Consider the following 22,954-nt stretch of genomic DNA (forward strand, 5'->3'; position numbering starts at 1 on the left):
ATCCCGATCCCTGACCTCAAGATTAAAGAATTACTTGGATCCCTGACTGCCGCTGACATGACCTGCGATAACGAAAGAGGTGACGTAGACCTGCTTATCGGCTCAGAGCACTACTGGGAACTTGTAACGGGAAGAAACAAGAAGCTCAACGGGAAACTGCGAGCAGTGGAGACACCCTTTGGGTGGTGTATTCAAGGCCCAGTAGGGTACAAGACTTGTGACTCGCAATGCATGCAAATCACTGCTCTTCGCGTATCACTTGCCGAGAGAGAAGCTGCAAACTGCTTGGAACGATTCTGGACTCTCGAGTCGATCGGAGTCACGGATGATGACAGCTGTGCGGAGCACAAGCTGCTTGATTCTTTCGAAGAGAATATCAGGCGCAATGGTTCTAGATACGAGGTAGCCCTTCCATGGAAGGAGAATATAGATTTAAGTGACAACAAGGAAGTTGCTGAAAAACGCTTGTCACAACTGACAAACCGACTTCCAAAAACTCATCTCTTGGAGGAGTACGACGCTGTCATCAGACAGTATTGCATGGAAGGCATAGCTGAACCGATAGTAGAAAAAGGGGAAGAGGAAAAGCTGATCTACTACATGCCCCATCAGCCGGTTTTTCGGGAAACGAGTAATACAACGAGATTGCGAGTAGTTTTTGACGCTTCATCGCATGGACAGAAGGCAAAATCCCTGAATCAAAACCTCGAAAGTGGTCCGAATTTGACAGCCGACCTTGTAGCACTCTTACTAAATTTCAGAAGCCACAAAATAGCTTTGGTAGCCGACATTGAAAAGGCATTTTTGCAAATCGAGATCAGAGAGAACGACAGAGATGCATTGCGCTTTCTGTGGCACCATGAAAAACCGGATGCAAATGGAGCAACAGGCGAGATACAGACTTGGCGAATGAAGCGAGTTCCCTTCGGAACCACCGCAAGTCCTTTCTTGTTGACAGCGACTCTCCAGCATCATTTGAAGATAATGGAACGAGACTATCCGGAGACTGCTTCGCTACTGGCGCAGTGCTTGTATGTGGATGACCTTTTAACGGGAGCAGAAAACGAAGACGAAGCGCTGAAGATCTATGAAGAAGCTAATACAATATTCAGCGCGGCATCTATGAAACTGCACAAGTGGGCATCCAACAATCCGGCATTGAACGAGCGATTTGTGGCGGATGACTGCGAAGCAAGGCACCTCGGGTACCTCCCAGGAGTTCTCAAAGTGCTGGGATTGACGTGGAACCCAAGCACAGATAACCTGACATTCACCCCACTGGCAAGCGATCCATCCGAGCCAGGTACAAGCACAAAAAGGTCTGTGCTCAAGACTACGGCGAGACTCTATGACACACTTGGATGGCTAGCTCCATTCACCGTCAGGGCAAAGGCTTTATTCCAGGAGTTGTGGCAGAGAAATGTGGAATGGGATGATATCCTACCAACGGATCTGGACACGAAGTGGGTGCAGTGGTGTGAGGAACTAAACGAATTGGAAAGAGTTCAAGTGCAGCGGTGCTACAAATCCGACACTGTCGAGCCTACCACGAAAACAGTCCTACACGTGTTTGCTGACGCCAGTCCTGTAGCATACGGAGCAGTGGCCTACATTTGCGTAACAGATGCGGATGGGATTACAACTTCGAGCATCCTAATCAGCAAGTCAAGGGTCGCCCCGATTAAACAACTGACTCTGCCAAGACTGGAACTGATGGCGTGCCTCTTGGCTGCCAGACTGAATCAATACATTCTGAACAGTCTGAAAGAACCACCGCAAACTACGTATTTCTGGACTGACTCGATGATAGCACTGCACTGGATTGAAGGAGAGCCGTCGCAATGGAAGCAATTTGTGAAGAATCGCGTAATGAAAATCCAGCGTCTTACCGATACCTCAGCGTGGAGGCATTGCCCAGGGTCAGAAAATCCGGCGGATATCATGACTCGAGGAGTTACAACTGATCAGCTTGTTGAGAGCTCCACCTGGTGGGAAGGAACGCACTGGATGAAGGTTACGGAAAACGCTTGGCCACAGATGTCTTCGCTTCCAAGGAACATTCCGCCAATGGAGGAAGAAAGACGAAGCATAGAGGTCCTTCCAGCGACGAATACCACAGAAGTTCCCATGCTGTTGGACACAGATCGATACAGCAGTGCCACACGACTGTTCCGAGTGACTGCATGGGTATTTAGATGCATCAAGAAGTTGCGACGTCTGAGCAGTGACAAGGGTCCATTGACGGCGGTTGAACTGAATGAAGCCGAAAAATATTGGATACGGCAAACTCAGCGAGATGACCTGAAAAGAGAAATTGAGTGCGTGAAAAAAGGCGAACGCTTTCCCGCAGACTCGCCTCTCAGAGACATTCCAGTGTTTATTGACAACGATGGTATCATGCGCATAAGCGGCAGACTTCAACAAAGCGGCAAGCCGTACAACGAACGTCATCCAGTTGTACTGTCAAGCCGACATCGACTGGCAGAACTGCTCGTGCGTCAAGCACATCAGCAAGTGCTTCACGGTGGAGCAAGAGATACTCTGGTGCAATTGAGAGAGAGGTATCATGTTGTGCGAGCCCGTCAGCTAGTGAAAAGAATTATCAAAGGGTGCATAACCTGTCAGCGCTACAATGCCCGTCCAGCCACTGAAGTGACAGCACCGCTTCCAACTGATCGAGTGAACGAGGCTCAACCATTTGAGGTAACAGGAGTTGACTTCGCGGGACCACTTATTGTTAAAGGAGAAAACTCGCTGCACAAGTCCTATATCACACTGTTCACCTGCGCTGTAACAAGAGCGGTGCACCTAGAGCTCGCAAAGGACATGTCCGCAGAGTCTTTTCTGATGACCCTCAGACGTTCCATCTCAAGACGAGGTATACCTCGGGTCATTTACAGTGACAACGCGCTTTCCTTTAAGAAGGCCAACAGAGATCTCCTTTATCTATGGAGCTCTATTCGAAAACCAGAAGTTCTTGACTACGTCGCAAAAGCACGAATCGAATGGAAGTTCATAGTGGAGCGCGCCCCATGGTGGGGTGGCTTTTATGAGCGCCTCGTCGGATCAGCCAAACTTGCGCTCAAGAAGGTGATCGGATCCAAGTTTCTGACCTTCGACGAGCTAACCACTGTACTGGCAGAAATTGAAGCAGTCTTAAATTCTCGACTTTTAACTCACGTCTACGACGAACCCGGAGAACCGGAACCCCTTTGCCCTTCATTCTTCTTGACGGGAAGACGCCTCACATCGCTGCCTAGCGTGGGGAAAATCGAAGCAGATGAGGTCAACGTATCACTTCACAGACTATGGGTACGACGCCAGCAGACTACAGAAGCCTTCTGGCGCAGATGGACAAGAGAGTACCTCGAGGAACTGCGAAATGTGCAAAAGAAGAATGAACGCCAAGGAAAAACACTCAAGGAAGGGGATTTGATACTCCTTCGTGATGGCCTGCAGCCACGGCAACAATGGAAGATTGCAAGAATTGAGAAACTGTTTCCGGGAAGAGACGGAAAGGTGAGATCGTGTCTGCTGAAGCTACCTGGAGGATCATCTCTCAAGCGACCAATCCAACTCTTGTACACCCTGGAAATCACGTAAACGAAGAAAAATGACAAGTCATTTTCGGGGGGGAATGTGTTGCGAAACCGAAACCGAAACAAGACAGCCCCGAGCCGACAGACAAGCCAAGACGAGAAGGCTTCAAAGACAAAACCACGGAGAGACGCTTGGGGCGTCAGTCGTCTGCTGTAACCAAAAAAAAAAAAACGGATGTCGTTTGCGCTCTGTTAGGAAGTTGTCTCATTTAACGAACGCGACAACCATAACAACGGTAAAAGTTTCTCAATGTGACCGAGTGAGGCCCAGCAAATAGGCTGTTCCCACAAGGCGTGTTTCTCATGGCAGTGATAAATTTTATTATAAATATAGACTGCCTTTTCTAGTGCTCCAGCGCTATTACCCGCCTTCTCGCAAAAACCCAATGCCTGAAGCCGATTTGACCTTTGACCTTTCCGAGGGACTTCAGGTGTCCACAGAAACAAGTGAGACAGATACTGCGCCTTTGCTTTTCTGGAAACCAGTTTATATCAGGACAAAACATTTTTATTTATTTAGTCAGCGTGGGGTGGGGACCCTCAGTCCAGGGTCCTGTTGGCCGTGGCTTCAATAACAGCGCGGTGAGCCAGCCATTGCTGGCGCTCCAGGCAGGGGTCCTGCATGGCGGCCTCCCAATCTTTCACGCAGGGGTGGGGGAGTGGGCTTAGAACGCTGGTTGTGTTCGACAAGGGGCGCGCGATGCGCAGCAGCAACGCTCAGGCTTTCGCATTTCTCCACTGCAGATTTTGCAGTGCTTTCGGCTAGAATACAACGACATCGTTGATAAAAGCATTATTTTAAGGACATTGTTTCTGCGAAGCACATGCAATGTGTGGTATGGAAACATGGCCGTCTGATTAACATAGCAAAATCACGTTTAATAACTGAGAGACAACAAACATAATCAAAGCGCCCTGCTGCTGCACGATATTCCGTGATTAACTCAGTTAAACCGTCTGTATTTTTGTTTGATGCTGAATTCGGCATAGTGACAACCGTGGCCTCATTTTTCTGTTCACTGATAATAATTGGGCCACATGAAGGGAAACGCGCAGTATCTGTCGGCTTCATGGCCATCGCTGAAGCCATGGCAGCTTACCATGCACGCGCCACTGATCCGCACTGACCCAGCACTAAGAGTATCCATTAGCTCTCACTCATAAAATGGCAATATGTAGCGGTCCAGTTTCCTGCTCGCTGATCTAGCATGCTGGATCGCTATTTATTGTGCTTTTATGAATGAGTAATGTGTACTAATATATAATTATATACTGCTGGGTAAGTGCGGATCAGTGCCACGCACCGGGGCTGTAGCGATGGCCACGAAGCCTATACTGAACGTGCGAAAAGCGAGATATTTTTTAGGACAGCAACCCTAACCAATTTCTCTTTCCTCGTAGGCTGTGCCCTGGGATCGCTGACTAGTGTGACGCCCGTGGCCATCCTGTCCAACGTGTCCAAGCTCATCAGCAAGGACGAGGCAAGTACGTATATGCACATAAGGCTTGATTGAAGGCTTGATCTGAGGTGGACCACTCGCCCTGCGCTGAATGAATGGTTTATTTTATGGTGCTGACTGGCAGTGCTTGGACGCTGAAAGGTTCTTCCGGCTTCAGGTAATATGTTTCAAGGGGACTGTGGGAAGGCCAGCGTTTTGTTTGGCCTGTTGCATTTCATTTTGAGTGACAAGATGGGTACGTAACGTTTGGGGTGCGCAACAGTAAAGTATGGGAAAATAAACCAGACAGGATCTCGCCGCAAGAGCAGAGCACGATCATGTGCGTCGGTCATTGCAACAACCCTTCTTTAGTGTCAGCATGCATTTCATTGAGATTTATTGCTGCGTGTTTTTACTCCATATTTGTGAGCTGTGGCTAGGTCGTCGTCTCTCCAGTGTATGTGACAAGGGACGATCTGGATCTGAGCTAGTTGGTTCATGTCAGAAAAGAAACTGCAGCCTACATAAAAACACCACAAGGAAGGTAATAGGACAAAAAAGAAACCAGAAGGAAGAATAAGCAGGGCGCAACACAAAGAGACAGGGAGACACTTAAATAAAGCGTGCGTGGGGGAGCGTCGTCTTAGATCGATGCACTCTACCGTTATAAGATTATATCGTGAAATGGAGAAAAGGAAGCATAGACATGGGGTGTCCACATGCTTCGCCTGTTCACTGTCCTCGAAAGTCCAGATCCCCGGGGCAAACTCGCTTGTCACGACATGTGCACCCACGAAAATATAGTTGTTAAAGTGTCATTTGTCGTTCTTTATTTGTCTTGAAAAGATTCAATTGACAGCGGTGAGGATAGGTCCCACCCCAAAGGGCGGCATGACTAAAAGAGAGAAAAATACAACGCTTTCTGCTCATACATGCACAGACACAGTCGAGCGTAAGAGCAGTTTTCACGCACTCCGCCCGCGTACCGCTTTAGCAATAGAGAACAATTTAACCTCAGCAAGGGCCTATATGATCCGACTGCATGGAGCCTGAGCATCTGCGGTGCGTGCATGAATCGCGCCAGACAGACACGAGCTTCGTGATAGCGACACGCAGACGCGCCTGACCAACTCTATTTGGTGTTGGCCTTACTCACCCACCGCCTGCAATACATCCTCCAGTACAGCTACAGGACTTCACGCGTGGTCTCCCACGATACGCGTGACAGTCGACGCGGCAACTACGTCATCCTTTGCAGCCGCCTTTGTTTCCACCGCTGTCGCAGTCCTGGCGGCGCGGGAGTTTCCCTTGTTTTCTGAGGCCAGGTTGTCTGCAGGCACAGCACGCAACTCTGAATTCGAGCCCTTTCGCATGCACATTTAGCCTCGCACTGCTCGCCAGGCTTGTGGGAGGTCGGCTACATGATGCGAGAAACTTCCGTGGCTGGAATGAGTCCGGCACCAACCATTCTGGCTTACCTCGCAGATGACTGCCAGGTATTACATAGCGAAGATGACAACGAGCCAAAAAAGGTCTTTTATTGTGCTGCACATGCATTGACAGGTCGCGCTTTTTATTAAAGCGGAGTTGCTAGTCCAGTGTTCGTCCCATCCTTCCCTTTTCCTCGTAGGCTACCCACTAAAAATTCGCAGGCCAACGCCTGCAGATATTTTATTTGTTTATTTGAACCTCGCATTCCAGGACGTTGCAGGAAAGGAAGCACGAACAAAGATCCAGTAGGCGCGAAAATAAGCAATTGGAGATGAACACAGTCACGGAGAAGAGCAGAAAGTTGGGCGAGTTTGTCTACATCCGTACTGAAAGTTTGCGCGCGGATACAAAGACAAGAGAGGAAAAACAAAGACGAGCGCTAACTCACAACTGAAGTTTATTCAAGACGTAAGCCTAAATAAATAGGAAGGAAAAACAAGACCCACACAATGCTGATAAGAAGAAACATGCGTGCTACCCAGGATATCTTAGTGGTTTTGCCAAGAATCTAAATTCCATGTCAGAAAAGCAGACAGAAGACTGACGTACGCACTTATCTCCACTGATGCGCATGTGGAAGGCTTCCATAATCTCGCGCACAAGTTTATCCCTGTGCCTAATTATGATTGTTGTTTTATCGAAAAGCAGTTTACATTTGAACTTCTTTTTCTTATCATTCGTGCCTCAGGAGCGGCGATGCTTAGGAAGGTTATCAAGGGAATCTCCACCAAATCTTTCCTTGACGCACCATCCAGAGTCGTTTACGCATAGTCCATATTGTCCAATGTGTATTGCACCAGATAAAAATGGCACCTTGTAAACCACTCCCCTGGTACAAGGAACAAACGGGGATGTGTGCTTGATACCGCACTGATTATTTCGTTTCTTCTTTTTCTGACATCCTCCTTCCGGCTGTGCACCTGCGAACAGATTGCTGCCAATTTTCGACGAGCGGAAAACACCTCGAGAATGAGGTAGCGCCCCGCTACACTCTTTAGCCTATGTGAAAATCTCTGAAGATATAAGGTAAAACTGCAACACTTTGTCGTTCTCGTTCCCGAGGCTTAGGCCGTGGCCCTGCTTTGACGTGTCTCACCAACCGCCCACGAGCTTCCACGATTGCATGCTGAGGGTATCCACTTCCTTTCAACCTTTCCAGCTGGTACGCCACACTTGCATAGATTGCTTGTGGGCAGGACTGAAGATGGCTGTTTTAAGCCGGAAGTGACTATCCCATTCTTAATAATTTGGAATGGTCGGATGAAAGATCAAGTAATGCTTTTTTGGCCTTAGGGTGATATACCCGAACATAAATCTGTTGGGGCGAAGGTGGAAAGACTCATACAGAAACTGCAACTTTCCTTCTCTGGTTATTTCTACCGTGAAATATAGTCCAGGCGCACACTCCTTAAAAAGTTTCAGTACGTTGACAACAACCCTTTGCTGGTTCCGGTCAGAAGATGAGACTACATAGTCGTCCACATATCTGCATGCCCTTGAAATGAGCCCACCTGATTTTTGGTCTATGGCTTTGTCTATCTTGGCTATAAAAATATTGCTGAGTATGGGGGTCATGCGTGACCTCATTCGCTGCTCCTTTTAGCTGCACAAAACATTTTTCCTTCCACATTATGACTATAGAGGGACGATAAAATGTTAGTATTTCTAAAAACAATCCCGCCGATACACCACACCTGGATACGAATGCAGCTTCGTAATTTTGACCCGAAATGCAGTCCAGAACGCTTTTCATGAGCTCTTTATATGACATTGAATAGAACAAGTCCTAAATGTCCACGCTGAAAGCGGTGCACTGCCCCGGGTTGCTGTTGCTCGGGAGACTTACCACAGCCTCTGAATTCGGAATGATGCAAGGGTCTTTTACCTTCAGGCTCCCCAGCGTCTTCTGAAGGCCATCAGACGATACACAGCGCTAGTTGTTGTCGCCTTCTAATCTTGTGCTCCCGTCCACGTTCCGCGCAATTACATCAAGATGCACAAGCAACAAGCCCAAGCTGCTATTCTGACGAAGTGTTGCCGTTATGCCTTATATGTTCACTGATTTTCACATGGGCTAAAAAATGTAGCGGGGCGCTACCAAGTTCATGTGGTGTTTTTCACTCTTCGAAAGTTAGCAACAATCCTTTCGCAGGTGCAGAGCCAGAAGGAGGATGGCGGAAAAAGGAGAAAACAAAAAATTGAGTGCGGTATCAAGCACACATCCCCGTTTGTTTGTTTTTTTTTTGTGCCAGGGGAGTGGTTTACAAGGTGCCGTTTTCATGTGGTGCATTGCACTTTGGACAAGCTGGACGATGCGTTAACGAAAGATTGGTCGAACATCGGAGATTACTCGGTGGAAAATCTCTTGATAACTTTCCTAAGCATTACCACTCGTGCGGAACGAATGATAAAAAAAGCTCAAATGTAAACCACTCTTCGATAAAACAACAATCATATCTAAACACAGGGATCAACTTGTGCACGAGATTATGGAAGCCTTCCACATGCGCATCAGTGAAGATAAGCGCATAAGTCAGACTTCCGTCTGCTTTTCTGATAGGGAATTTCGATTCTTTGCAAAATCAATAAGGTATCCTGAGTAACAAGCATTTTTCCTCTTGTCAGCATTTTTTGGTTTTTGTTGTTACTTCCTATTTATTTGGGCTTATGTCTTGAATAAACTTCAGTTGTCAGTTAGCGCTCGTCTTCGTTTTTCCTCTCTTGTCTTTATGTCCACTCGTAAACCTTTGAGTATTCAGTTACGTGACCCCCCTCGCCTTCTCCTAGAAGACAATACATTGATTCGCACTTCAGCCGATCACTACTAAACCGTCAGAAATTCAACGATAAAAACGTTAAACTGGAGGACAAGGCGATCATGTCGAATACAAAAGTAAGTGGACGCGATGCCTACGGCAAAGCCTGTTCGCTCATCGGAAGAGTTGTAAGTGCAAGGCTGGTGGCAAAGCAGCACCGCGAAATCCAGCATGTGATTCAATCAATTTTTTTTTTTTTTTTACTGCCAGGGAAGGAGCATTAACACCCACGTAGCCCGCCTTCCCGAGTGTGGTGGACCGCCATGGTAGCAACGAGTACGACGCCGCAATCTACTACTCTCGCAAAATGTGCGCTAAGCACATTGTCAACGCGCATCGATAAACCCGGTATGAAAACACGCTGGCCGCGCCACAGCCCAATCAAGTACAAGCAACAAGGGCAGGGCCTTCTCTCAGAGCTGGCACCACAGTGAGTTGTCAGGCAGGACTCTCTTGGCATCTCGGCGCTCTTGCAGCGCTGACTACTGAATTCATGCTCCCTCTGAAAGGCCAGTGGCGGTGTTTTCTTTCTCGTGGTACCACGACCAAGTTTATTAACTGGCGGTAAATGCGTGCAAAACGAAAGTCCGGCTGCGTAAACAACCACATGAATGAGACAAAAATATTCTTATGATCGAGGGAGCGCAATGCGGCACTGAGACTATGCTTGTTATGCTTGAGTGACTCCTAGAGAGGACATTTCGCCACCTCGTCGCAGTGGCCTGCTAATGTTCCGTCTCTTGTGTCGCAGGCAAGGTGTTCTCCTTCTGGAGCTCGTGCGAGTCCCTGGTGCCTATCGCGGGCAACCTCTTCTCTAGTTTGGTGTTCAACGCAGTGCTCGAGATCGACGCCGGCCTGCCCTTCTTCATATCCGCAGGACTCATGGTCTTCCCGCTATGCGCAGTCACGTGAGTGCCTGCCAGACCCCATTCTGGGTTCGCTAGTGTCCGTCAAGCAGGTTCCTAAGAGAACGGAAATGAACCGAAACTTTTTTAAAGTAAGCGTGCTTCTGGTCGAAGAATAGCATGAAATGCCAGCGGCGAGTGTCGGATGTACGACCGCATAAATAAAATAAAAATAGTAGCAACGTACGACCAATGAAGTACGAAAGTAATGCGAACAAAGCTTTCTTTGCGGGGGTTTTCCGTTTTGTTTACCTTGTAATTGAAACCCACCAAGCTTTCTTTGCGGGGGTTTTCCGTTTTGTTTACTTTGTAATTGAAACCCACCAAGCTTTCTTTGCGGGGGTTTTCCGTTTTGTTTACCTTGTAATTGAAACCCACCAAGCTTTCTTTGCGGGGGTTTTCCGTTTTGTTTACCTTGTAATTGAAACCCACCAAGCTTTCTTTGCGGGGGTTTTCCGTTTTGTTTACTTTGTAATTGAAACCCACCAAGCTTTCTTTGCGGGGTTTTCCGTTTTCTTTACCTTGTAATTGAAACCCACCAAGCTTTCTTTGCGGGGGTTTTCCGTTTTGTTTACCTTGTAATTGAAACCCACCAAGCTTTCTTTGCGGGGGTTTTCCGTTTTGTTTACTTTGTAATTGAAACCCACCAAGCTTTCTTTGCGGGGGTTTTCCGTTTTGTTTACCTTGTAATTGAAACCCACCAAGCTTTCTTTGCGGGGGTTTTCCGTTTTGTTTACTTTGTAATTGAAACGCACCAAGCTTTCTTTGCGGGGGTTTTTCGTTTTGTTTACATTGTAATTGAAACCCACCAAGCTTTCTTTACGGGGGTTTCCGTTTTGTTTACCTTGTAATTGAAACCCACCAAGCTTTCTTTGCGCGGGTTTTCCGTTTTGTTTACTTTGTAATTGAAACCCACCAAGCTTTCTTTGCGGGGGTTTTCCGTTTTGTTTACTTTGTAATTGAAACCCACCAAGCTTTCTTTGCGGGGGTTTTCCGTTTTGTTTACTTTGTAATTGAAACCCACCAAGCTTTCTTTGCGGGGGTTTTCCGTTTTGTTTACCTTGTAATTGAAACCCACCAAGCTTTCTTTGCGGGGGTTTTCTGTTTTGTTTACCTTGTAATGGAAACCCACCAAGCTTTCTTTGCGGGGGTTTTCCATGTTGTTTACCTTGTAATTGAAACCCACCAAGCTTTCTTTGCGGGGGTTTTCCGTTTTGTTTACTTTGTAATTGAAACCCAGCAAGCTTTCTTTGCGGGGGTTTTCATTTTTGTTTACTTTGTAATTGAAACCCAGCAAGCTTTCTTTGCGGGGGTTTTCCGTTTTGTTTACCTTGTAATTGAAACCCACCAAGCTTTCTTTGCGGGGGTTTTCCGTTTTGTTTACTTTGTAATTGAAACCCACCAAGCTTTCTTTGCGGGGGTTTTCCGTTTTGTTTACTTTGTAATTGAAACCCACCAAGCTTTCTTTGCGGGGGTTTTTCGTTTTGTTTACCTTGTAATTGAAACCCACCAAGCTTTCTTTGCGGGGGTTTTCCGTTTTGTTTACCTTGTAATTGAAACCCACCAAGCTTTCTTTGCGGGGATTTTCCGTTTTCTTTACCTTGTAATTGAAACCCACCAAGCTTTCTTTGCGGGGGTTTTCCGTTTTGTTTACCTTGTAATTGAAACCCACCAAGCTTTCTTTGCGGGGGTTTTCCGTTTTGTTTACTTTGCAATTGAAACCCACCAAGCTTTCTTTGCGGGGGTTTTCCGTTTTGTTTACTTTGTAATTGAAACCCACCAAGCTTTCTTTGCGGGGGTTTTCCGTTTTGTTTACTTTGTAATTGAAACCCACCAAGCTTTCTTTGCGGGGGTTTTCCGTTTTGTTTACCTTGTAATTGAAACCCACCAAGCTTTCTTTGCGGGGGTTTTCTGTTTTGTTTACCTTGTAATTGAAACCCACCAAGCTTTCTTTGCGGGGGTTTTCCATGTTGTTTACTTTGTAATTGAAACCCGCCAAGCTTTCTATGCGGGGGTTTTCCGTTTTGTTTACTTTGTAATTGAAACCCACCAAGCTTTCTTTGCGGGGGTTTTCTCTTTTGTTTACCTTGTAATTGAAACCCACCAAGCTTTCTTTGCGGGGGTTTTCCGTTTTCTTTACCTTGTAATTGAAACACACCAAGCTTTCTTTGCGGGGGTTTTCCGTTTTGTTTACCTTGTAATTGAAACCCACCAAGCTTTCTTTGCGGGGGTTTTCCGTTTTCTTTACCTTGTAATTGAAACCCACCAAGCTTTCTTTGCGGGGATTTTCCGTTTTGTTTACCTTGTAATTGAAACCCACCAAGCTTTCTTTGCGGGGGTTTTCCGTTTTGTTTACCTTGCAATTGAAACCCACCAAGCTTTCTTTGCGGGGGTTTTCCGTTTTGTTTACTTTGTAATTGAAACCCACCAAGCTTTCTTTGCGGGGGTTTTCCGTTTTGTTTACTTTGTAATTGAAACCCACCAAGCTTTCTTTGCGGGGGTTTTCCGTTTTGTTTACCTTGTAATTGAAACCCACCGAGCTTTCTTTGCGGGGGTTTTCCGTTTTGTTTACTTTGTAATTGAAACCCACCAAGCTTTCTTTGCGGGGGTTTTCCGTTTTCTTTACCTTGTAATTGAAACCCACCAAGCTTTCTTTGCGGGGGTTTTCCGTTTTGTTCGCCTTGTAATTGAAACCCACCGAGCTTTCTTTGCGGGGGTTTTCCGTTTTGTTTACCTTGTAATTGAAACCCACCAAGCTTTCTTTGCGCGGGTTTTCCGTTTTGTTTACTTTGTAATTGAAACCCAACAAGCTTTCTTTGCGGGGGTTTTCCGTTTTGTTTACTTCGTAATTGAAGCCCACCAAGCTTTCTTTGCGGGGGTTTTCCGTTTTGTTTACTTTGTAATTGAAACCCACCAAGCTTTCTTTGCGGGGGTTTTCCGTTTTGTTTACTTTGTAATTGAAACCCACCAAGCTTTCTTTGCGGGGGTTTTCCGTTTTGTTTACTTTGTAATTGAAACCTACCACGCTTTCTTTGCGGGGGTTTTCCGTTTTGTTTACCTTGTAATTGAAACCCACCAAGCTTTGTTTGCGGGGGTTTTCCGTTTTGTTTACTTTGTAATTGAAACCCACCAAGCTTTCTTTGCGGGGGTTTTCCGTTTTGTTTACCTTATAATTGAAACCCACCAAGCTTTCTTTGCGGGGGTTTTACGTTTTGTTTACCTTGTAATTGAAACCCACCAAGCTTTCTTTGCGGGGGTTTTCCGTTTTGTTTACTTTGTAATTGAAACCCACCAAGCTTTCTTTGCGGGGGTTTTCCGTTTTGTTTACTTTGTAATTGAAACCCACCAAGCTTTCTTTGCGGGGGTTTTACGTTTTGTTTACCTTGTAATTGAAACCCACCAAGCTTTCTTTGCGGGGGTTTTCCGTTTTGTTTACTTTGTAATTGAAACCCACCAAGCTTTCTTTGCGGGGGTTTTCCGTTTTGTTTACTTTGTAATTGAAACCCACCAAGCTTTCTTTGCGGGGGTTTTCCGTTTTGTTTACTTTGTAATTGAAGCCCACCAAGCTTTCTTTGCGGGGGTTTTCCGTTTTGTTTACTTTGTAATTGAAACCCACCAAGCTTTCTTTGCGGGGGTTTTCCGTTTTGTTTACTTTGCAATTGAAACTCACCAAGCTTTCTTTGCGGGGGTTTTCCGTTTTGTTTACCTTGTAATTGAAACCCACCAAGCTTTCTTTGCGGGGGTTGTCCGTTTTGTTTACTTTGTAATTGAAACCCACCAAGCTTTCTTTGCGGGGGTTTTCCGTTTTGTTTACATTGTAATTGAAACCCACCAAGCTTTCTTTGCGGGGGTTTTCCGTTTTGTTTACTTTGTAATTGAAACCCACCAAGCTTTCTTTGCAGGGGTTTTCCGTTTTGTTTACCTTGTAATTGAAACCCACCCAGCTTTCTTTGCTGGGGTTTTCCGTTTTGTTTACCTTGTAATTGAAACCCACCAAGCTTTCTTTGCGGGGGTTTTCCGTTTTGTTTACTTTGTAATTGAAACCCACCAAGCTTTCTTTGCGGGGGTTTTCCGTTTTGTTTACCTTGTAATTGAAACCCACCAAGCTTTCTTTGCGGGGGTTTTCCGTTTTGTTTACTTTGTAATTGAAACCCACCAAGCTTTCTTTGCGGGGGTTTTCCGTTTTGTTTACTTTGTAATTGAAACCCACCAAGCTTTCTTTGCGGGGGTTTTTCGTTTTGTTTACCTTGTAATTGAAACCCACCAAGCTTTCTTTGCGGGGGTTTTCCGTTTTGTTTACCTTGTAATTGAAACCCACCAAGCTTTCTTTGCGGGGATTTTCCGTTTTCTTTACCTTGTAATTGAAACCCACCAAGCTTTCTTTGCGGGGGTTTTCCGTTTTGTTTACCTTGTAATTGAAACCCACCAAGCTTTCTTTGCGGGGGTTTTCCGTTTTGTTTACTTTGTAATTGAAACCCACCAAGCTTTCTTTGCGGGGGTTTTCCGTTTTGTTTACCTTGTAATTGAAACCCACCAAGCTTTCTTTGCGGGGGTTTTCCGTTTTGTTTACTTTGTAATGGAAACCCACCAAGCTTTCTTTGCGGGGGTTTTCTCTTTTGTTTACCTTGTATTTGAAACCCACCAAGCTTTCTTTGCGGGGGTTTTCCGTTTTGTTTTTCCTTGTAATTGAAACCCACCAAGCTTTCTTTGCGGGGGTTTTCCGTTTTGTTTACTTTGTAATTGAAACCCACCAAGCTTTCTTCGCGGGGGTTTTCCGTTTTCTTTACCTTGTAATTGAAACCCACCAAGCTTTCTTTGCGGGGGTTTTCCGTTTTGTTTACCTTGTAATTGAAACCCACCAAGCTTTCTTTGCGGGGGTTTTCCGTTTTGTTTATTTTGTAATTGAAACCCACCAAGCTTTCTTTGCGGGGGTTTTCCGTTTTCTTTACCTTGTAATTGAAACCCACCAAGCTTTCTTTGCGGGGGTTTTCCGTTTTGTTTACCTTGTAATTGAAACCCACCAAGCTTTCTTTGCGGGAGTTTTCCGTTTTGTTTACTTTGTAATTGAAACCCGCCAAGCTTTCTATGCGGGGGTTTTCCGTTTTGTTTACTTTGTAATTGAAAACCAAGCTTTCTTTGCGGGGGTTTTCTGTTTTGTTTACCTTGTAATTGAAACCCACCAAGCTTTCTTTGCGGGGGTTTTCCGTTTTCTTTACCTTGTAATTGAAACACACCAAGCTTTCTTTGCGGGGGTTTTCCGTTTTGTTTACCTTGTAATTGAAACCCACCAAGCTTTCTTTGCGGGGGTTTTCCGTTTTCTTTACCTTGTAATTGAAACCCACCAAGCTTTCTTTGCGGGGATTTTCCGTTTTGTTTACCTTGTAATTGAAACCCACCAAGCTTTCTTTGCGGGGGTTTTCCGTTTTGTTTACCTTGCAATTGAAACCCACCAAGCTTTCTTTGCGGGGGTTTTCCGTTTTGTTTCCTTTGTAATTGAAACCCACCAAGCTTTCTTTGCGGGGGTTTTCCGTTTTGTTTACTTTGTAATTGAAACCCACCAAGCTTTCTTTGCGGGGGTTTTCCGTTTTGTTTACCTTGTAATTGAAACCCACCGAGCTTTCTTTGCGGGGGTTTTCCGTTTTGTTTACTTTGTAATTGAAACCCACCAAGCTTTCTTTGCGGGGGTTTTCCGTTTTCTTTGCCTTGTAATTGAAACCCACCAAGCTTTCTTTGCGGGGGTTTTCCGTTTTGTTTGCCTTGTAATTGAAACCCACCAAGCTTTCTTTGCGGGGGTTTTCCGTTTTGTTTACCTTGTAATTGAAACCCACCAAGCTTTCTTTGCGCGGGTTTTCCGTTTTGTTTACTTTGTAATTGAAACCCAACAAGCTTTCTTTGCGGGGGTTTTCCGTTTTGTTTACTTCGTAATTGAAACCCACCAAGCTTTCTTTGCGGGGGTTTTCCGTCTTGTTTACTTTGTAATTGAAACCCACCAAGCTTTCTTTGCGGGGGTTTTCCGTTTTGTTTACTTTGTAATTGAAACCCACCAAGCTTTCTTTGCGGGGGTTTTCCGTTTTGTTTACTTTGTAATTGAAACCCACCAAGCTTTCTTTGCGGGGGTTTTCCGTTTTGTTTACTTTGTAATTGAAACCCACCAAGCTTTGTTTGCGGGGGTTTTCCGTTTTGTTTACTTTGTAATTGAAACCCACCAAGCTTTCTTTGCGGGGGTTTTCCGTTTTGTTTACCTTATAATTGAAACCCACCAAGCTTTCTTTGCGGGGGTTTTACGTTTTGTTTACCTTGTAATTGAAACCCACCAAGCTTTCTTTGCGGGGGTTTTCCGTTTTGTTTACTTTGTAATTGAAACCCACCAAGCTTTCTTTGCAGGGGTTTTCCGTTTTGTTTACTTTGTAATTGAAACCCACCAAGCTTTCTTTGCGGGGGTTTTCCGTTTTGTTTACTTTGTAATTGAAACCTACCAAGCTTTCTTTGCGGGGGTTTTCCGTTTTGTTTACCTTGTAATTGAAACCCACCAAGCTTTCTTTGCGGGGGTTTTCCGTTTTGTTTACCTTGTAATTGAAACCCACCAAGCTTTCTTTGCGGGGATTTTCCGTTTTCTTTACCTTGTAATTGAAACCCACCAAGCTTTCTTTGCGGGGGTTTTCCGTTTTGTTTACCTTGTAATTGAAACCCACCAAGCTTTCTTTGCGGGGGTTTTCCGTTTTGTTTACTTTGTAATTGAAACCCACCAAGCTTTCTTTGCGGGGGTTTTCCGTTTTGTTTACCTTGTAATTGAAACCCACCAAGCTTTCTTTGCGGGGGTTTTCCGTTTTGTTTACTTTGTAATGGAAACCCACCAAGCTTTCTTTGCGGGGGTTTTCTCTTTTGTTTACCTTGTATTTGAAACCCACCAAGCTTTCTTTGCGGGGGTTTTCCGTTTTGTTTACCTTGTAATTGAAACCCACCAAGCTTTCTTTGCGGGGGTTTTCCGTTTTGTTTACTTTGTAATTGAAACCCACCAAGCTTTCTTCGCGGGGGTTTTCCGTTTTCTTTACCTTGTAATTGAAACCCACCAAGCTTTCTTTGCGGGGGTTTTCCGTTTTGTTTACCTTGTAATTGAAACCCACCAAGCTTTCTTTGCGGGGGTTTTCCGTTTTGTTTACTTTGTAATTGAAACCCACCAAGCTTTCTTTGCGGGGGTTTTCCGTTTTCTTTACCTTGTAATTGAAACCCACCAAGCTTTCTTTGCGGGGGTTTTCCGTTTTCTTTACCTTGTAATTGAAACCCACCAAGCTTTCTTTGCGGGGATTTTCCGTTTTGTTTACCTTGTAATTGAACCCCACCAAGCTTTCTTTGCGGGGGTTTTCCGTTTTGTTTACCTTGCAATTGAAACCCACCAAGCTTTCTTTGCGGGGGTTTTCTGTTTTGTTTACTTTGTAATTGAAACCCACCAAGCTTTCTTTGCGGGGGTTTTCCGTTTTGTTTACTTTGTAATTGAAACCCACCAAGCTTTCTTTGCGGGGGTTTTCCGTTTTGTTTACCTTGTAATTGAAACCCACCAAGCTTTCTTTGCGGGGGTTTTCCGTTTTCTTTACCTTGTAATTGAAACCCACCAAGCTTTCTTTGCGGGGATTTTCCGTTTTGTTTGCCTTGTAATTGAAACCCACCAAGCTTTCTTTGCGGGGGTTTTCCGTTTTGTTTACCTTGTAATTGAAACCCACCAAGCTTTCTTTGCGCGGGTTTTCCGTTTTGTTTACTTTGTAATTGAAACCCAACAAGCTTTCTTTGCGGGGGTTTTCCGTTTTGTTTACTTCGTAATTGAAACCCACCAAGCTTTCTTTGCGGGGGTTTTCCGTCTTGTTTACTTTGTAATTGAAACCCACCAAGCTTTCTTTGCGGGGGTTTTCCGTTTTGTTTACTTTGTAATTGAAACCCACCAAGCTTTCTTTGCGGGGGTTTTCCGTTTTGTTTACTTTGTAATTGAAACCCACCAAGCTTTCTTTGCGGGGGTTTTCCGTTTTGTTTACCTTGTAATTGAAACCCACCAAGCTTTGTTTGCGGGGGTTTTCCGTTTTGTTTACTTTGTAATTGAAACCCACCAAGCTTTCTTTGCGGGGGTTTTCCGTTTTGTTTACCTTATAATTGAAACCCACCAAGCTTTCTTTGCGGGGGTTTTACGTTTTGTTTACCTTGTAATTGAAACCCACCAAGCTTTCTTTGCGGGGGTTTTCCGTTTTGTTTACTTTGTAATTGAAACCCACCAAGCTTTCTTTGCGGGGGTTTTCCGTTTTGTTTACTTTGTAATTGAAACCCACCAAGCTTTCTTTGCGGGGGTTTTCCGTTTTGTTTACTTTGTAATTGAAACCCACCAAGCTTTCTTTGCGGGGGTTTTCCGTTTTGTTTACTTTGTAATTGAAACCCACCAAGTTTTCTTTGCGGGGGTTTTCCGTTTTGTTTACTTTGCAATTGAAACTCACCAAGCTTTCTTTGCGGGGGTTTTCCGTTTTGTTTACCTTGTAATTGAAACCCACCAAGCTTTCTTTGCGGGGGTTTTCCGTTTTGTTTACTTTGTAATTGAAACCCACCAAGCTTTCTTTGCGGGGGTTTTCCGTTTTGTTTACATTGTAATTGAAACCCACCAAGCTTTCTTTGCGGGGGTTTTCCGTTTTGTTTACTTTGTAATTGAAACCCACCAAGCTTTCTTTGCAGGGGTTTTCCGTTTTGTTTACCTTGTAATTGAAACCCACCCAGCTTTCTTTGCGGGGGTTTTCCGTTTTGTTTACCTTGTAATTGAAACCCACCAAGCTTTCTTTGCGGGGGTTTTCCGTTTTGTTTACTTTGTAATTGAAACCCACCAAGCTTTCTTTGCGGGGGTTTTCCGTTTTGTTTACTTTGTAATTGAAACCTACCAAGCTTTCTTTGCGGGGGTTTTCCGTTTTGTTTACCTTGTAATTGAAACCCACCAAGCTTTCTTTGCGGGGGTTTTGCGTTTTGTTTACCCTGTAATTGAAACCAACCAAGCTTTCTTTGCGGAGGTTTTCCGTTTTGTTTACTTTGTAATTGAAACCCACCAAGCTTTCTTTGCGGGGGTTTTCCGTTTTGTTTACATTGTAATTGAAACCCACCAAGCTTTCTTTGCGGGGGTTTTCTGTTTTGTTTACCTTGTAATTGAAACCCACCAAGCTTTCTTTGCGGGGGTTTTCCGTTTTCTTTATCTTGTAATTGAAAAACACCAAGCTTTCTTTGCGGGGGTTTTCCGCTTTGTTTACCTTGTAATTGAAACCCACCAAGCTTTCTTTGCGGGGGTTTTCCGTTTTCTTTACCTTGTAATTGAAACCCACCAACCTTTCTTTGCGGGGGTTTTCTGTTTTGTTTACCTTGTAATTGAAACCCACCAAGCTTTCTTTGCGGGGTTTTCCATGTTGTTTACCTTGTAATTGAAACCCACCAAGCTTTCTTTGCGGGGGTTTTCCGTTTTGTTTACTTTGTAATTGAAACCCAGCAAGCTTTCTTTGCGGGGGTTTTCATTTTTGTTTACTTTGTAATTGAAACCCAGCAAGCTTTCTTTGCGGGGGTTTTCCGTTTTGTTTACCTTGTAATTGAAACCCACCAAGCTTTCTTTGCGGGGGTTTTCCGTTTTGTTTACTTTGTAATTGAAACCCACCAAGCTTTCTTTGCGGGGGTTTTCCGTTTTGTTTACTTTGTAATTGAAACCCACCAAGCTTTCTTTGCGGGGGTTTTTCGTTTTGTTTACCTTGTAATTGAAACCCACCAAGCTTTCTTTGCGGGGGTTTTCCGTTTTGTTTACCTTGTAATTGAAACCCACCAAGCTTTCTTTGCGGGGATTTTCCGTTTTCTTTACCTTGTAATTGAAACCCACCAAGCTTTCTTTGCGGGGGTTTTCCGTTTTGTTTACCTTGTAATTGAAACCCACCAAGCTTTCTTTGCGGGGGTTTTCCGTTTTGTTTACTTTGTAATTGAAACCCACCAAGCTTTCTTTGCGGGGGTTTTCCGTTTTGTTTACTTTGTAATTGAAACCCACCAAGCTTTCTTTGCGGGGGTTTTCCGTTTTGTTTACTTTGCAATTGAAACCCACCAAGCTTTCTTTGCGGGGGTTTTCCGTTTTGTTTACTTTGTAATTGAAACCCACCAAGCTTTCTTTGCGGGGGTTTTCCGTTTTGTTTACTTTGTAATTGAAACCCACCAAGCTTTCTTTGCGGGGGTTTTCCGTTTTGTTTACCTTGTAATTGAAACCCACCAAGCTTTCTTTGCGGGGGTTTTCCGTTTTGTTTACTTTGTAATTGAAACCCACCAAGCTTTCTTTGCGGGGTTTTTCCGTTTTGTTTACTTTGCAATTGAAACCCACCAAGCTTTCAATGCGGGGGTTTTCCGTTTTGTTTACCTTGTAATTGAAACCCACCAAGCTTTCTTTGCGGGGGTTTTCCGTTTTGTTTACCTTGTAATTGAAACCCACCAAGCTTTCTTTGCGGGGGTTTTCCGTTTTCTTTACCTTGTAATTGAAACCCACCAAGCTTTCTTTACGGGGGTTTTTCGTTTTGTTTACCTTGTAATTGAAACCCACCAAGCTTTCTTTGCGGGGGTTTTCCGTTTTGTTTACTTTGTAATTGAAACCCACCAAGCTTTCTTTGCGGGGGTTTTTCGTTTTGTTTACCTTGTAATTGAAACCCACCAAGCTTTCTTTGCGGGGGTTTTCCGTTTTGTTTACCTTGTAATTGAAACCCACCAAGCTTTCTTTGCGGGGATTTTCCGTTTTCTTTACCTTGTAATTGAAACCCACCAAGCTTTCTTTGCGGGGGTTTTCCGTTTTGTTTACCTTGTAATTGAAACCCACCAAGCTTTCTTTGCGGGGGTTTTCCGTTTTGTTTACTTTGTAATTGAAACCCACCAAGCTTTCTTTGCGGGGGTTTTCCGTTTTGTTTACCTTGTAATTGAAACCCACCAAGCTTTCTTTGCGGGGGTTTTCCGTTTTGTTTACTTTGTAATGGAAACCCACCAAGCTTTCTTTGCGGGGGTTTTCTCTTTTGTTTACCTTGTATTTGAAACCCACCAAGCTTTCTTTGCGGGGGTTTTCCGTTTTGTTTACCTTGTAATTGAAACCCACCAAGCTTTCTTTGCGGGGGTTTTCCGTTTTGTTTACTTTGTAATTGAAACCCACCAAGCTTTCTTCGCGGGGGTTTTCCGTTTTCTTTACCTTGTAATTGAAACCCACCAAGCTTTCTTTGCGGGGGTTTTCCGTTTTGTTTACCTTGTAATTGAAACCCACCAAGCTTTCTTTGCGGGGGTTTTCCGTTTTGTTTACTTTGTAATTGAAACCCACCAAGCTTTCTTTGCGGGGGTTTTTCGTTTTCTTTACCTTGTAATTGAAACCCACCAAGCTTTCTTTGCGGGGGTTTTCCGTTTTGTTTACCTTGTAATTGAAACCCACCAAGCTTTCTTTGCGGGAGTTTTCCGTTTTGTTTACTTTGTAATTGAAACCCGCCAAGCTTTCTATGCGGGGGTTTTCCGTTTTGTTTACTTTGTAATTGAAAACCAAGCTTTCTTTGCGGGGGTTTTCTGTTTTGTTTACCTTGTAATTGAAACCCACCAAGCTTTCTTTGCGGGGGTTTTCCGTTTTCTTTACCTTGTAATTGAAACACACCAAGCTTTCTTTGCGGGGGTTTTCCGTTTTGTTTACCTTGTAATTGAAACCCACCAAGCTTTCTTTGCGGGGGTTTTCCGTTTTCTTTACCTTGTAATTGAAACCCACCAAGCTTTCTTTGCGGGGATTTTCCGTTTTGTTTACCTTGTAATTGAAACCCACCAAGCTTTCTTTGCGGGGGTTTTCCGTTTTGTTTACCTTGCAATTGAAACCCACCAAGCTTTCTTTGCGGGGGTTTTCCGTTTTGTTTACTTTGTAATTGAAACCCACCAAGCTTTCTTTGCGGGGGTTTTCCGTTTTGTTCACTTTGTAATTGAAACCCACCAAGCTTTCTTTGCGGGGGTTTTCCGTTTTGTTTACCTTGTAATTGAAACCCACCGAGCTTTCTTTGCGGGGGTTTTCCGTTTTGTTTACTTTGTAATTGAAACCCACCAAGCTTTCTTTGCGGGGGTTTTCCGTTTTCTTTACCTTGTAATTGAAGCCCACCAAGCTTTCTTTGCGGGGGTTTTCCGTTTTGTTTGCCTTGTAATTGAAACCCACCAAGCTTTCTTTGCGGGGGTTTTCCGTTTTTTTTACTTTGTAATTGAAACCCACCAAGCTTTCTTTGCGGGGGTTTTCCGTTTTGTTTACTTTGTAATTGAAACCCACCAAAATTTCTTTGCGGGGGTTTTCCGTTTTGTTTACCTTGTAATTGAAACCCACCAAGCTTTCTTTGCGGGGGTTTTCCGTTTTGTTTACCTTGTAATTGAAACCCACCAAGCTTTCTTTGCGGGGGTTTTCCGTTTTGTTTACTTTGTAATTGAAACCCACCAAGCTTTCTTTGCGGGGTTTTTCCGTTTTGTTTACTTTGTAATTGAAACCCACCAAGCTTTCAATGCGGGGGTTTTCCGTTTTGTTTACCTTGTAATTGAAACCCACCAAGCTTTCTTTGCGGGGGTTTTCCGTTTTGTTTACCTTGTAATTGAAACCCACCAAGCTTTCTTTGCGGGGGTTTTTCGTTTTCTTTACCTTGTAATTGAAACCCACCAAGCTTTCTTTACGGGGGTTT

The 22,954-nt window shown here is 44.5% G+C and overlaps 1 protein-coding gene across 5 annotated transcripts in view; it reads left to right on the forward strand.

Moving 5' to 3' along the window:
• LOC146180438 (putative peptidoglycan muropeptide transporter SLC46) overlaps nt 1-22,954 on the forward strand; it is a 195,492-nt gene that overhangs the window by 130,768 nt on the left and 41,770 nt on the right. For 2 of the 5 annotated variants that reach the window (XM_084576036.1, XM_084576033.1), the window contains 2 exons: nt 5,001-5,084; nt 10,097-10,253. In XM_084576036.1, the coding sequence (XP_084432162.1) occupies nt 5,001-5,084; nt 10,097-10,253 (241 nt within the window). The remainder of the gene's footprint in view (nt 1-5,000; nt 5,085-10,096; nt 10,254-22,954) is intronic. The other 3 variants (XM_084576035.1, XM_084576031.1, XM_084576034.1) reach the window with 2 other exon arrangements.

Source organism: Amblyomma maculatum, chromosome 8, assembly GCF_055883805.1.
Source record: "Amblyomma maculatum isolate TAMU_Amacu chromosome 8, ASM5588380v1, whole genome shotgun sequence".
NCBI classification, from domain to species: Eukaryota; Metazoa; Arthropoda; class Arachnida; order Ixodida; family Ixodidae; genus Amblyomma; species Amblyomma maculatum.